Source organism: Vulpes lagopus, chromosome 12 (assembly GCF_018345385.1).
Source record: "Vulpes lagopus strain Blue_001 chromosome 12, ASM1834538v1, whole genome shotgun sequence".
Lineage (NCBI taxonomy): Eukaryota > Metazoa > Chordata > Mammalia > Carnivora > Canidae > Vulpes > Vulpes lagopus.
This window is the reverse complement of record NC_054835.1, coordinates 82,578,581-82,592,748: the sequence shown is the minus strand read 5'-3', so window position 1 is coordinate 82,592,748 and position 14,168 is coordinate 82,578,581. Positions and strand designations below refer to the sequence as shown.

Genomic DNA, 14,168 nt, shown 5'->3' with positions numbered 1-14,168 from the left:
CCTAGGCATTAGGCTGAGCCTTTATCCATCCACCAAACTTTCTCATGGGCTTTGCCAAGTACACAGGTTGTACAGAAAAGGCAGGAGGTTTGATAAGAGAGCTGAGAGAAATCCCCCCCTTAGACACAGAGTCTCTACCAAATACAAGTCATCTTCCTAAGATGGGAAGCAGGGCAAGAGAGTGGAGGAAAACCCCTTTGTGGAATTCTAGCACTCTCTGAAGAGTTGAAGGCATCTTCCCTTTGAAGGCTAGGGCAGAGCAGTTGAGCAAAGAAAGATCTCCCATGGCTCCGAAGCTGAGGCATAAAACAAAACAAAGAGCATTCCCCATGGGACTTTCTGGGATAATGGCGATGTTCTATATGTATCTTGCTTTGGGTAATGATTACATGAGTCTATAAAATGTCAAAACTCACTGCAATGGACATGTAAGAACTGTAGGTTTTAAAGTACACCTCAAATTTAATAACATTTTTTTTCAAAAAAGAATCTAATGTGAAAAACAAAAAGTAACTAAACCATTCAATCACCTCCTTGGAGAAGCCTCAATGTCAGATTGTGAAATCTGGTCTCTCTCTCTCTCTCTCTCTCTCTGAGAGCTTGTAAGTGGAAGCCAGCAGACCCTAAGACTCAGTGTGCTGATACAGTACGGATAAGTTGTGGCTGGTCTCAACGTTTTAGAGGGACCTTTCAAAAAACTTTTTTTTGCAGGTTGAAGGGATATGCCTACCAATAAGTCTACAGGAAAACTTTGAAGCTCAGAAGCTTTAAAAACGCAGTGAGTCCAACAACGAGTGTAAATAATAGAAAACCTGCCTTTTTATCTTGAGGGATGGTTATTCTAAAGTTACAGTCAGTCTAAATGCTCTAATGTACATTCTTCCTGAAAACACACCCATATTCCTGTGAAGTAGAAAAGTTGTCTTCATGCTAGTGAAGCTGAAGAGAAAGAGCTTTCCCTCCTCTGACAGTGTTCCCAGAGCCTTGTGAGAGGGAGTCTTGCTGGTGCCCCAGGGTTACATGTCACTTTTGCGGTACTTTCTCTAATTATGGCTGAATAAAAGATGGAAATTAAATCCTTGGGATTTAACTGTATGTCCCAGGAAAGACTGAGGGTAGCAGAGCTAGCATGGCTGAACAGAGAGAGGGCCCAGTTGACTGTCAGACCAGTTTGGCATCCAGTTTATTTTCTCTACCAACCTAAGTTATGGTGGCTACATGGACTTAGTGGAATGATAATAATACCTAAAGAGAATATTAACATTAGCTAACCCAACTGAGAAATAAGTATGTGCCAGCCACTATGCTTTATCCCACCTGCTTACTCATTTGACTTTTATAGCATCAGTGAGATAAAGTACTATTATCATCACCATTTTACAAATGGGAAACTGAGAAGTAGTGGATCCCTGAAGTTGACTCTGGACAGTATGACATAAGAACTCAGTATTTTTTAAGTCCTTCTACAGGAAACACTATTCTGCTTCCCCAAATAATGAAAATAGGCAGGTTTTGGAGTTAGAAAGCCCGGAGTTCAACTCCTGATTTTACAGATACTGACAACATGGCCTTTGAGAGAACAGTTAACCTCTCTGAGCTTCTGTTTCATTCGTATATTACAGGTAACGTTATAAAATAGATGAACATAGGGGAAGAGAAGGAAAAAAAATAAGATAAAAACAGAGAAGAGGCAAACCATAAGAGCCTCTTAACTCTCAGAAACAAACTGAGGGTTGCTGGAGGGGAGTTGAGTGAAAGGATGGGGTAACTGGGTGATGGGCATTAAGGAGGACATGAGATGCAATGAGCACTGGGTGTTACATGAAATTGATGAGTCACTAAATTATACCCTTGAAATTAATAATCACTATATGTTAACTAAATTGAATTTAAATTAAATTTTTTTAAATATAGGTAACATAATAACTCAGACATAATAAATAGACAATGTGAAGAACCTGGCCCTTGGTAGGTGCTCAAAAAATGGTAATTATTACTGGTAAAAATAAATCATATTACCTCTTTAATACTCATTTCTGGATCTTGTATATATACAAATTATATGTGTGTGTGTGTGTGTGTGTGTGTGTGTATCAGCAAAGTATACCTGAAGGCATTGAAATGGATAGAAAAGAAGAAATGAAGGATAGAATAAGAGTTCTAATTCATAGTAGAAAAAGTCCTTCATAATTACATACACACATTTTTTTCCGAATTTCTTCTCTAGAGGTGCTGAACATAGCAAATTAACATTTTAAGTAAGGTATGTAACTGATGCACACATGAGGGGACTTCTGGAGTATAGACATGCATAAGAACTGAAAGTGTAAACCTTTCTCTCTGCAAACATGCATCATGGCATGCTAGAAATGGTCGTAGAACCACTCAGATTTCATTTCAAATCTATGATTTAATAATTTATGGCTACATGACCTAGAGCAAGAAAGGTTATTTACCTTCTAAAGCTTCATTTTCTTTCATCTATAAAATGAACAGAATTATACATGGTAGTTTGTGTTAATAACATGGGTAAAACACCTAGTCTCTAGTAGATGCCCTATAAATGATAGCTAAATTGTAATCATTATTGTGCCTTTATGTCTTTTATAATAGTCATACTAGCAGTCAATCACAATTTCCATTTGTTTTCCGTAAATCTTATAGTGACATCTTATAATTACATGTCAATTTCTAGAATCGCTCTAGAATTTGCCCAAAGACAGGGCTTAAAAATTCATTAATTTTTAAAGCTTTCCTTGATTAGTTACAAAAGGAATTAAGTCCGAAATAATCTCTTTTTAAGTCAATGGACGTGTTTTATTAATTTTTAATTGCAAATTAACTTAAATTTTTAATTAATTATATAGTATTTTAAATTTTTAATTAGACTTTAATTAAAATTATTTCAAGTCTAGAAGGAACTGTTTTTCTCTGTATTTTAATCAAGTTCTTTTAGGCAATAGACTGGCTGACTCAAAGACTGAAAATTGATCTCTTTTCTGTATGTGGCTTTTAAAACATTTATACTCTCTCCTTACAAACACACTCACACACTCACACACACATACACAATCAAACATAAATAGTCAGGCAAAGTTTGAAGAAAATCAGAGAGGACTTTACCAGTAAGGAAAGAAGTCAAGGGAGCAACAGAATATGAAAGCAAGAGAGAATTAGGGTCAAGTGAGAGTTGTCCAGGGAAGATAAAAAGCATCATCTTTGAAAGGGAGTTGTGGGCACTCGCTGCATAATATCTGCAGAAGTGTTCTGGGCTCCTGAGAGATGGGCACCCTATCAATACAAGGTATTATGGTTTCTGTCTTTATAACTGAGAGATTGATATTCTTTGGTAAGATTCCATACCCAGTGTAGAAGGAACACAATTAGAAGCCTGAAATAGCACTTTCCCCTTTTTCTCCAACACAAAAGTCTCCTTCCAGTGTGTGACCTTCCATGCAAAACAGTTCATTTTTAAAGCTTAGTTCCAGTCTCTTAAAGATCCTTGGTTACAAGCCATGGGAAAGGATATCATGTGACAGAGGCACAGTGCTTTCTAAGTGACAGGGGAAATGTCCTGCTGTAATCACCCTTGCTGAGGAGAACACAACACTCTTTGGTAGTCAGAAGAATTCTTAATCATTCTAAAAACAGAGAGAGGATACCATGCTCTCGTTTTTCGACTTTCTTCACTTGTGAAAATATTTCAAGGTGACAATGAATGGATATAGTAGTTAAATTCCTAAGCAGATTTAAAAAGCATGTTATAGGGATAAAAATTCACTTGAGTTTTTTTAAAAAGAAAAAAAACTGTCTAGCGCAAGGAAAGTATTTTTTTCCATCCTTCCATTACCACTGATTATTAAAGTTGTATTCACACTCAGATTGTTGATGGGTAGGAACCATCATGTTATGAATATTATAATTAGAGTATACCATATACAAGCGGTTTGAAATATTAACTCACCATGTCAGCAGAAGAAATAGTTGGCAAATCCTCTGGAGCTAATGTAGTATCATTAGATATTGAGATATTAACTGTAAGAAAAAGACAATCTTTTACCATAAAAATAAAATAAAAATGACTTAACTGCATAACTCAAAATCTAAAAAAGCTAAGTATTAAATATGTCTTCAACAATAACATAAAGCATAATGAATTTTTCTTTATTATAATTATATTCACCTTTCACCTAGATAAGAATTACCAAAGATTCAGACATATCTGTTGTACTCTAATCTGATAAGAAACAATGGCAAACATTTAAGAAAATGGTATTACAATTTGTTTCAGGGTTCAAAAAAGAAAAAAAAAGAAAAAAACTTCACCATTACTAACAGATACGCAATATATTTTGCTTAGTGGAAGAAATGGATGTTAGTAAGAGAGTAAGTTGATCATGGGCTTCATGTATAGTCAAATCTCACAAAATGGAATTTCACTAATTAACCAGTTTGGGATTCTTGGTAATTTGGACTGCATGTGAGAAAGTATATCTTTGCAAAATGTGAGAAAACAAAACAAAAAATCTTTCAAATACATAATAAATTATATAAATATGGGAATAAACATTTTTCTAATTTAAAAAATTATTATAATTTGGCATGAGTTATAGGTTTATTAAGAGGCTACTTTCAAAGAAACCTAATTTACTTATTAAACCAACCCTCCTCTTGGAAATATTTCATTTTTTAAAATGAAATGTGGCTAAAATTAAAACTATTTTAAAAGTACCCTATAATTAACCCTTTTTTAATCAGGTAAACCTTTTTCCTATTACATGAAGCTTTATGTGTCATAAAATAAATTTTTACTAAGAGAATATCCCTGATTTATGGAAATACTATAAAATGACACGTTTTCATCTTTGAGGGTCACACTTAACATCCAAATTGCTAATTATTAATTGTTCCCCTCCTGCCTGTGCCCTCCTGCCCCCAAGCCCTTTACTATCTTTTTACCTCATCATATTTTAGGTCTTACCTGCATAAGCTCTTAAGGAGAAACAAACAGATTTATTTGATTGCTGAAATTGAGAATATAAGATTCATGAAGAAAGAACATGTCTTGTTCACTGCTTTTCCCCAGAATCTGCTCAGTCTGGCACTTAACTAATAGGAACTCAAAAATATTTATTATTCAACTTAAGAAAACGGAAATTCGGCCATCTGCAAAAATATGGATGAACTTGGAAGGCACTATGCTAAGTGAAATAAGTCAGACGAAGACAAATACTTATAGGTAGAATCTTTAAAAAATTCACAGAAAAATTAAGTACAACTCATAGAAATAAATAGTAGAACGGTGGTTGCCAGGGGTTGGGAGAAATAGGAAGAGGTTAATAAAAGGATACAAACTTTAAATTATAAGAGGAATAAGGTCTGAGGATCTAATGTATAGCATGGTAACTATAGATGATAATACTGTGTTGCATAATCGAAATTTTCTGAGAGTAGGCCTTAGGTGTTCATAAAATAAAATAATATAAAATAGAATAAATAAGTGAGGTGATAGATGTATTAACTTGGTGGGAATCCTTTCATACTGTATGCATATATGAAATTATCATTCTGTACACTTTAAATATATCACACTTTTGTCAGTTATACTTCAATAGAGCTGAAAAAATACTTTTTTACTATCAATAAATGAGGCTAAAATAGGGACCATTTAATGACTACAAATGAATGGGAGCAGATAAAGGCAAAAGAAATAAAATAAAGAAAACAAAGGGGAGAAAATGTGTAGCCTGAGCCCTGGCTTTTCTCAATTTTAGAATCCATTCTGATCTTTGAAAGTTCTGGAATCGTTAAACTTTTAATCTAAAGCTAGCTGCTGCTAGGGTATCCCTATTTCCACAGTAAAACGAGCACATGTGCAAATTATTTTCTTTTTCTGTTTCAGTGCAGGCCATGGAAAAAATCAAAACAGGCTAAAAGGATGCTTGGCCCAAACAAAAAAAAAGCCAAACATGAATCCATTCCCAAAAGGAAGAAGATGTTAGTACTTTTTTATTAACAAAACCTAGATTTTCATTACTATTTTGTTTTTTTTAAAGCCTAAAGTATATTTTCTTACATTATTCCATTTGCTCATTTAAAAACTCCTGAGAGCATGTAACAGATATATTTTCATACCCATTTTATGTTGAACGGGACCCTGAAGCAAGATATGCCAAGTTTCTTGCACAGGATTGTGGAGTCAACCAAAAGTAGAATTGGTACTAAAATCTTGTTCAGCATTCTTTCTTTTCCTACCCAGTATTTTATTTTTGTAACCACAGAATTCAAGGTGGGATAACACTCTCCAATGTCAGATGATGTGGATATGTGAATCTCCACTGCGCACTGATTTGTCTGACTGGTCTGAGCATTTGAAAGAAAAGGGCATATATGAAATCACAGGCTCTATTTAGATGGTGTCTGGAAAGCTGCTCTTCCTTCCAAGCAAGATTCTTTAATGCAATTTTATGAGCTTCCTGTCATAAGAGTGAAGGTCTTTTTGCAACATAATTTTCTGTATAAAAACAAGGAGCAGGAGTGAGGGAAAAAGATATCCAAGCCTCCTTTTTTGTGTGTGTATGTGAAATGAATGACAGATAATAAAGACCACAAGTGAAGCCAATCTGAACTTTCAGTAACTACTTTCAAGTTCTAGATACACATCAATTCTGCTCATCTAAATTCCTTTATCTTTTCAATTTTCCTTTCAGACAAGCTATTAGGGCATACTGGCTCTCAAAATCTCAAGGGATTTTGAGACTGTCAAAAGGACAGTAAACTTTTCCTGCCTTATTTTAGTATGCAGCTGCTTCAAGAGAATTTCAAAATAAATATATAAACAAGCACTTCCATAAATATATATTGGCAGAATATGGTAGGGTCCATAAGTAATATTAAAAGTAAATTTCTTTAAGCTCACAGATGAGAAAATGATCAATTCCAATTGGGAGTTTGGTCTACAAGAACCACTAGTCACCCTTTGGATCCAGATACATACAATGCAAGTATTTTGGCAACCAAGTGTAGAATGATCTATGTATATGGAATTTGTAATATCCTTAATTAGGATTCTGATAAAGTCAAATAGAAAAGCATAAACACACTGCACTCTGTCGGTCTTCGCTATTTGCTTAGTACCATGGCTTAGGAAACAAAGAAAGTCTTTGCCCTAGGAATCTGGCTAATGTAGAATTAGCTTCTTGTCACTGGGACAGTCTGTGTCCCATACTTGGTTTCAGGGAGTTTTCACAGGTTGTTCATTTTATGGTCCTTGGATTTTCACCCCTTGATCTTACTTCCCATGTAGCAAATTCTAGCTGATCCTCTGGAACAGGGGAACGAACATTGTCAGTCAGCAGACATTTTTAAATGTGCCTGTGAGTACTCCTATCTTGAGCTCACTTTTTTCCCCCTCCATGTTTAAGGAGAGATCTACAGAAAGAACAGAGTACAGGAGCCATGAGCAGGAAAAAAATGGTGACATCCATGTGTCAATGTTAGTATACCTCCTGCATAAGAAATAGCAATTTCAATTTTAAGGTTGTCCTTCCTTATTCTCTAGTACCTGGCACCTGGAACTACCCCATGATTCCTCTGCTTTACACAGCAGGAACTGTGACATTAGGAATTTGCAGGAAAGCTACATGGTCAACTATGAACAACAAATGGCCATCAAGACAGAAATCTGTCTGCTTCAACATACCACCACATCACAAGTTAGAGACAGGAGTGCTGAGAAAGCTGAGCTATACCTCTGGCTTGACCACCTTCTGGAGCATAATGTCCCCAGACTACCTCACCACACAATCTTGAGGAAGTCACTTCACTGCTCTTGACCACAGGTCCTTCATTCGCGAAGTTGGATTTGAAACAATCTACCTCCTAAGGTTACTATGCAGATCAAATAAGACAACGTAGGCAAAGCTGTTAGCACAGTATCCAGTAGCAGGTAAAACTGAAATAGATGATAGCTAAGGTTACTACTAGCTTTATGACCTGGAGAAAGCAAAACTTCACCCCTGGGGGTAAAAAGGGTTTGCTGCCTTACGAGGTTTATGTGATGATTACATACATCTATATTATAATAATACAATATAATATATTGAAATATAGTGTATTAAAATCCTTTAGTAAAATGTCTGACACTTGGATGGTGCTTAAATATTAGCCAAATCTGAACCTATTCCACAACATAGCTTCTTACGATTACAATAATGGAGACGCCTGGTGGCTCAGCAGTTGAGCATCTGCCTTTGGCCCAGGGTGTGATGCCAGGGTCCTGGGATCAAGTGCCAAATCGGGCTCCCCCCAGTGAGCCTTCTTCTCCCTCTGCTTCTTTCTCTGCCTCTCTCTCTCTTTGTCTCTCATGAATAAATAAATAAAATCTTTATTAAAAAAAAGGATTACAATAATGCAGAATTGGTTAACTTGGTCTGAATAAGAAAAAAATTTAAGAGTATTCTCCATGATAATGAAGTTTGTTTTATTCCATTCTACATAAGCAAATCTGAATAAACTGAGTAACTGGAAAACAGATACGGAATAAAACTTGAGTAAGTTTCTTGCTTGCGTGGTCACACCATCCTTATTTAAGGGTCCTGGGTAATTTCAGCACGTGAACTCCTCTTAATAAAACCAAATATTTATGCTTTAATGTCTAGATCAATAAAAGGCAAAAATGATCTTTGGAGGGATGACAAGGTGAATGAAGAAAACTTTGGGGGAAATATCTCTTAGGGAAATTACCTGCTACTATCTCAGCCTTGAGCCTTAAAACAAATAAAATTAATAGAAAAATGTTCTTCATTTTTTCTTGTTATTACCCTTTTCATTTTCCTAAGTATTTTTTACCAAAACTCATGCTTGAGGTTTTCACTGCAACTAAACAAGTTTAAGTTATGACACTCTCCAACCCACGGACACTTTCTCACATGTGCATCTATGAGACCACACTGGAAGTCAAAAAGTTGAGCTACTATCTGCTATTAAGTGGGATGTATTTAGCCATTATTTTCACAAAAAAAAAAAAAAAAAAAACCTTCTCTTCCATAGCCACTCATCATTACATTTCAGATGTGTATAGACATTACTATGGATACGTTTTCAAATCTGTTTTCATACAAATGCAGAGCTAGAGAATTACACAGGTCTGGTAATTATCCAAATTAATTGCTTCCCATTTTCTGATTCCTGCAAGTATTATACAGAAACTGCTAAAATATTAGTCTAGGAGAGGAAAAGGAAACTATAACGATGGATGCTTCAAATTCCTATGGTTTTCTCAAAAGGCCATATTACCGTGAATGATTAAATGTCAGCTAGTTGGTAGAGTCTCCTTGCAAATGCAAAGCTTGAGTGGTCCTATATCAGAAGGCCTAGTACTTTCTGTTTAACCATTAGTCTATGATTTAAACCTACTTATAATCCAAAAAGGGAATGGTACATAATAAAAACATAATTGCATAGAATATGATGCAGGTCATGGAAGATAAATTAGGATTATCTTTTATTTCCTAATTTTATCTTTTATTTCCTAATTTTCTTTTAATGGGCTTTCTAATTATGAAACACATATTGACTATAACATGGGACCACAGGAGACACAATCCAGTAGTTCTTTTTAATGATAGCAACATATTGGTGCATAGCATTTATTACGATAATAGAAAAATTATATAGAAGGAAATGGTAATGAAATTCTACTCTAGTGACAACCATTTTAGAGTATTTTGAAGTCTCCTCATGCTGTGAATAAAACAAAGGTCTAGAAATGGAAGCCATGGCTACTTCAATCACTTGACTTGGTCTTACAGTTTTATACCAGGGAGAAAGCGAGATACTAGAGATAAAAATGTCTCAGTGCCTGAGAAAGGATTTATTCCTCTTAATCATTCACCAATTATTAAACATGCTCTCCCTGGAACAGTCAACAATGTATCAATAAAACATATCCCTTCTGTTAATAATAAAGCATAGTATCTATTCCCTTGAGGCGATTTTCTTGCTTTTCTAATTTGTTTATCATTTTTAGCAAGGCTTCTTTCCCCTCCAGATACAAAACCACACTTCAATTGGTAGGAAAATTTATTTTGACCCTTTCTAAAATATTAATATGCCCTAGAGAGTACAGTCATTGCAACCTTGACACATTAGGCAAATGAACACAGGTATCAAAGTGGAAATGTATTTCTAAAGCATAGGTCAAATGAAAACCTGACCTCATTCATTCAAAAAGTAATTAACACCATTTTAAAAACACATTTTATAAAAAGCTGTGTATGAGTGTGTGTATGTGTGGTGTGGTGGAGTGTATAAGTGTGTATGATGTGGTGTGTGTGGTGTTAAGATGTGTGTGTGCAGGGTGATATGCGTGTGCGGTGTGATGTATAGGTGTGTGTGGTGTGGTGTCTGTATGTGTGGTATATAGTTGTGTGTAGTATAGTGTGTGTGCAGTATGGCGTATACGTATGTGTGTTTGTGTACAGGTACATGTGGTATGTGTGTGGTGTGTATGTGTGTATGATGTGGTATATAGCAGCATGTGTGTACAGGAGTATGTGTGTGATGTATAGGTATGTGTGTGGTGTATGAGTAGTGTGATGTGTGTGGTGTGCATTTGTGTGATGAACAGGTGTGTGTGTGTGTGCAATATGGTGCATAAGGGTTTGTGTGTATAGGTGTATGTGGTATAGTGTATAGGTGTATACAGCGTGGTGTGCATGTATGGTGTAGTGTATAGGTATGTATGTGTGTGCTGGGTGTGTGTATGATATGTGTAGTCCACCTCGTTCCAAGTAGCACAATTCTTAAAAGGAAATGAAATAGATCCTCTATAAATTTTTGTTGATAGCAGAAGGGGAAAGACAAAAGAGCAGGAGAAAGAGGGAAAGAAGGGGAAAAGGATAGAGCAGAGTTCATAACAAAATTCTTTCATTTATGTTTTTGAGTGAATTAGACCAAATCCCCTTAAAAGAACTAAACATTTCACCTCTAGGACTTTAAAGCCTTCTACATGATTATAAACAGTATATAACACTTTTGTAGATTTGAGATTCAGTGGAATATTAAGTGATCTATTATATACTGAACTCCTTAACATTTTTCTCTTTAAATATGGGTCCAGTGCAGTGCTTTATATTTATCTACAACAGCACATTAGTTGTTAATTAGGCTTCCAGGAAAAACCTAGTTAGTATCTTTCTCTAGGAAAATCACAGGGAAAATTAAATTTGAACCTCTTTAAAAGAATACAACTAAAATGGGCACCTGGGTGGCTCAGTGGTTGAGTGCCTGCCTTTGGCTCAGGTCGTGATCCCAGGGTCCTGGGATCGAGTTCCACATAAGGCTCCCCGCATGGAGCCTGCTTCTCCCTCTGCCTGTGTCTCTGCCTCTTTCTCTGTGTCTCTCTAGAATAAATAAATAAAATCTTTTTTTTTTTTTAAAGAATGCAACTGAAAGATAAAACTGGCTGTTTCATCTTTTATGAAACAATGAGAAAAAGAACAAATTTTTACTTAGGTGTCACACAATGTTATGTATACTATTTCATTAAACCCATATAATAACTTCTCAGAGTAGGTATACAATTACTAACCCAGCTCACAGGTCATAAAAAAAAAAAAAAGGTAATTAGCTTAGTCCAGGGTCGCATTGCTAGCGAGAGCTAAATTCACACTCACTTTCCTTTACTCCAAAGCACATACTGTTTATACTTATCACCCCAACTGTTTCCCAAATTGGGATGTTGGTGATGAAATGTAGAATTGTGAATTATCATTTAGATATTTTTTAATTTTTACTGTTGGCTTCTGAACTGAAACACTTTTTTATACAGCTTTGCTATATAAGCATCAAAGCACATGGGGAAATATAACCTCTACTAGATCAATTAATAGCTACTCTAAGAAAAGGACATTTTAGCACAAAAACCATGTATCCACCCTGGCTAATTTTCCTTTTAGCACTTGCACCTGAGCTTTCTTAGTTCTTTAGTGAGAGCCTAAGTAAGTCCATGACTTTGGCGCCTGAACAACAAATGGGGCAAAATGAAAGGAGAAAAAGAGGTATGAATAAATTGAAACTCAGGAAGTGATGGAGATTTACAGAAGCAAGTGAGGACAAGAAAAATAAGGAAGAAGAAGAGGAGGAAAAATTGTCTTCTCAAAGCACAAAAAAACTCAACAATATTATTGTGACCATGAATAGAGTTTTCTTAGTGATTAAGTGACCCCTATTTCCCTTCCTGTAAAATCATTTCTCAGTTTGCAGGATCATGACTCCATCTGTGTAGTTTCTGGTTCACTGTTACATACTGTCCCAGTGTTGAAAAACAAGTCACCCGCCAGTTTAAATATTATTGACTCATTGACTGAATTCTTTTATTAGGAGTGCACGTTGTGATGAAAGGCCAGGCTTTTGTTGTCTTTAGAATACTTACCGTAGCTGTACGTGCAACTGTATTATTCTCTAACTATCATTTTTCAATTTGTTATCATGAAGTACTAAGTTTATGGTGGTATATAGTTTTCTCTCAAAAAATATTAAGGCTATGAGAGAGACACACAAGCACTCATTTTAAGGGGTTTTATAAAATATGAGATTGCATGAAAATCGAGATATCCATTTGCCTTTTCCAAACCAGAAACAGATTTTATTTCCATAGGTTAAAATAATCCTTCACAATCATATACACATCCTTCACAGGTGCCTTTCATCTAGACAACTCTAAAAATACAGGGTGCAACCAACAATCTTGTAGCAGAATAAGCCAACTGCCCAACAATGTTTGCTTAGAAGGGGGATGAAGAAGACTGGTTTGTTGGTTCTATCATTCATACTTGCTAACCTTAAATTTTAATAAATAATAACAGCAGTAACAATGGCAGTTAACAATTACTTATCAGAAGCTGTCCTAAGTACTTTGTCTGAAATACCTCATTTTCTCCACACAGTATAACAATTCTATAAGGTACACACTATTATTAACCCCATTTTACCAATGAGGAAGGTGAGGCAAAGTTTCCTCAGGAAACTGAACTTGCCCAAAGTCACACATAGGGCATTAGTAGCCAAGCTGGGACTTAAATACAAAATTCTCTGACTTCAAATCCCTGCTATACTGCTTTACTGGTACCACCTAGAGGTAGTAGGAATTGTCAGAGTTCTTCCAAGACAGACTTTCTATACAAGCTAGAGAAAACAGGTCAAAGGCAAAGCTATCTATCTCCACCTTCAGCTACTATTCACTGTGCATGTTTCAAGCCTCAAGATAACTTTTATAAGAAAAAATGATCCTGGGACCCCTGGGTGGCACAGTGGTTGAGTGTCCCTTCGGTTCAGGGCATGATCCTGGGTCCGGGGATCAAGTCCCGCATCCGGCTCCCCACAGGGAGCCTGCTTCTCCCTCTACGTGTGTTTCTCATGAATGAATAAACGAAGGAAGGAAGGAAGGAAGGAAGGAAGGAAGGAAGGAAGGAAGGAAGGAAAAAAGGAAGGGGAGGGGTAGAAGGGAGGGAGGGAGGGAGGAAGGAAAAAGAAAACAATGATACTTCTTGAAAGGAAAATTACATGTAAGATCCTTATATATTTTCATGGTTAAAACCATTCAAATATGTCTTCCTTGGCTTCATGTTACCCTCTCTGCCAGCATCCAATTAAAACAAGGAGCACCAATTTCCATTAGCCTCGGGTAGGTAGATCTTCTTTGCTCCAGGTGTGCTGGCAAAGCCCTCATTGGGCTTTATGAATACCTCAAACCTTAAAACAACCGAGAAAGTTTTTTTTTTTCCTTTAGAAAACTTTGTTGAATGACTACTCAAAATTGCCTATGAAGTCAGATTACAGACTTTTTTCATAAACAAATACTTACATATCAATAAAGACAGAAATAAGTGAAGGTGAAGGTTCAAAAATCCTACAGTTAAATACATCTGTGAGCCAATATTTTGAACATGCATAGTATGGACTTCTCCTGAAGGTCCACAATGGAGGATAACCTCCTTTTTCTTTTAGGAGAAGTTCTACATGGTTATGTAATGGTAACATCTGTGTTTCAAGCATATTTAATTGACCCTAATGATAGTATCTATCATGTATCGAGTGCTTACTCTCTTCTATGCATTTTTTTAAGGTTTTATTTATTTATTCATGAGACAGAAAGTGAAGCAGAG

General features: G+C 35.8%; 1 protein-coding gene across 6 annotated transcripts in view; it reads right to left on the bottom strand.

The window, feature by feature from the left end:
- Positions 1 to 14,168, bottom strand: part of SLC4A4 (solute carrier family 4 member 4) — a 343,107-nt gene that overhangs the window by 70,393 nt on the left and 258,546 nt on the right. For all 6 annotated transcript variants that reach the window (XM_041724407.1, XM_041724406.1, XM_041724405.1 and 3 more), the window contains one exon: positions 3,965 to 4,035. In XM_041724407.1, coding sequence (XP_041580341.1) covers positions 3,965 to 4,035 — 71 coding nt within the window. The remainder of the gene's footprint in view (positions 1 to 3,964; positions 4,036 to 14,168) is intronic.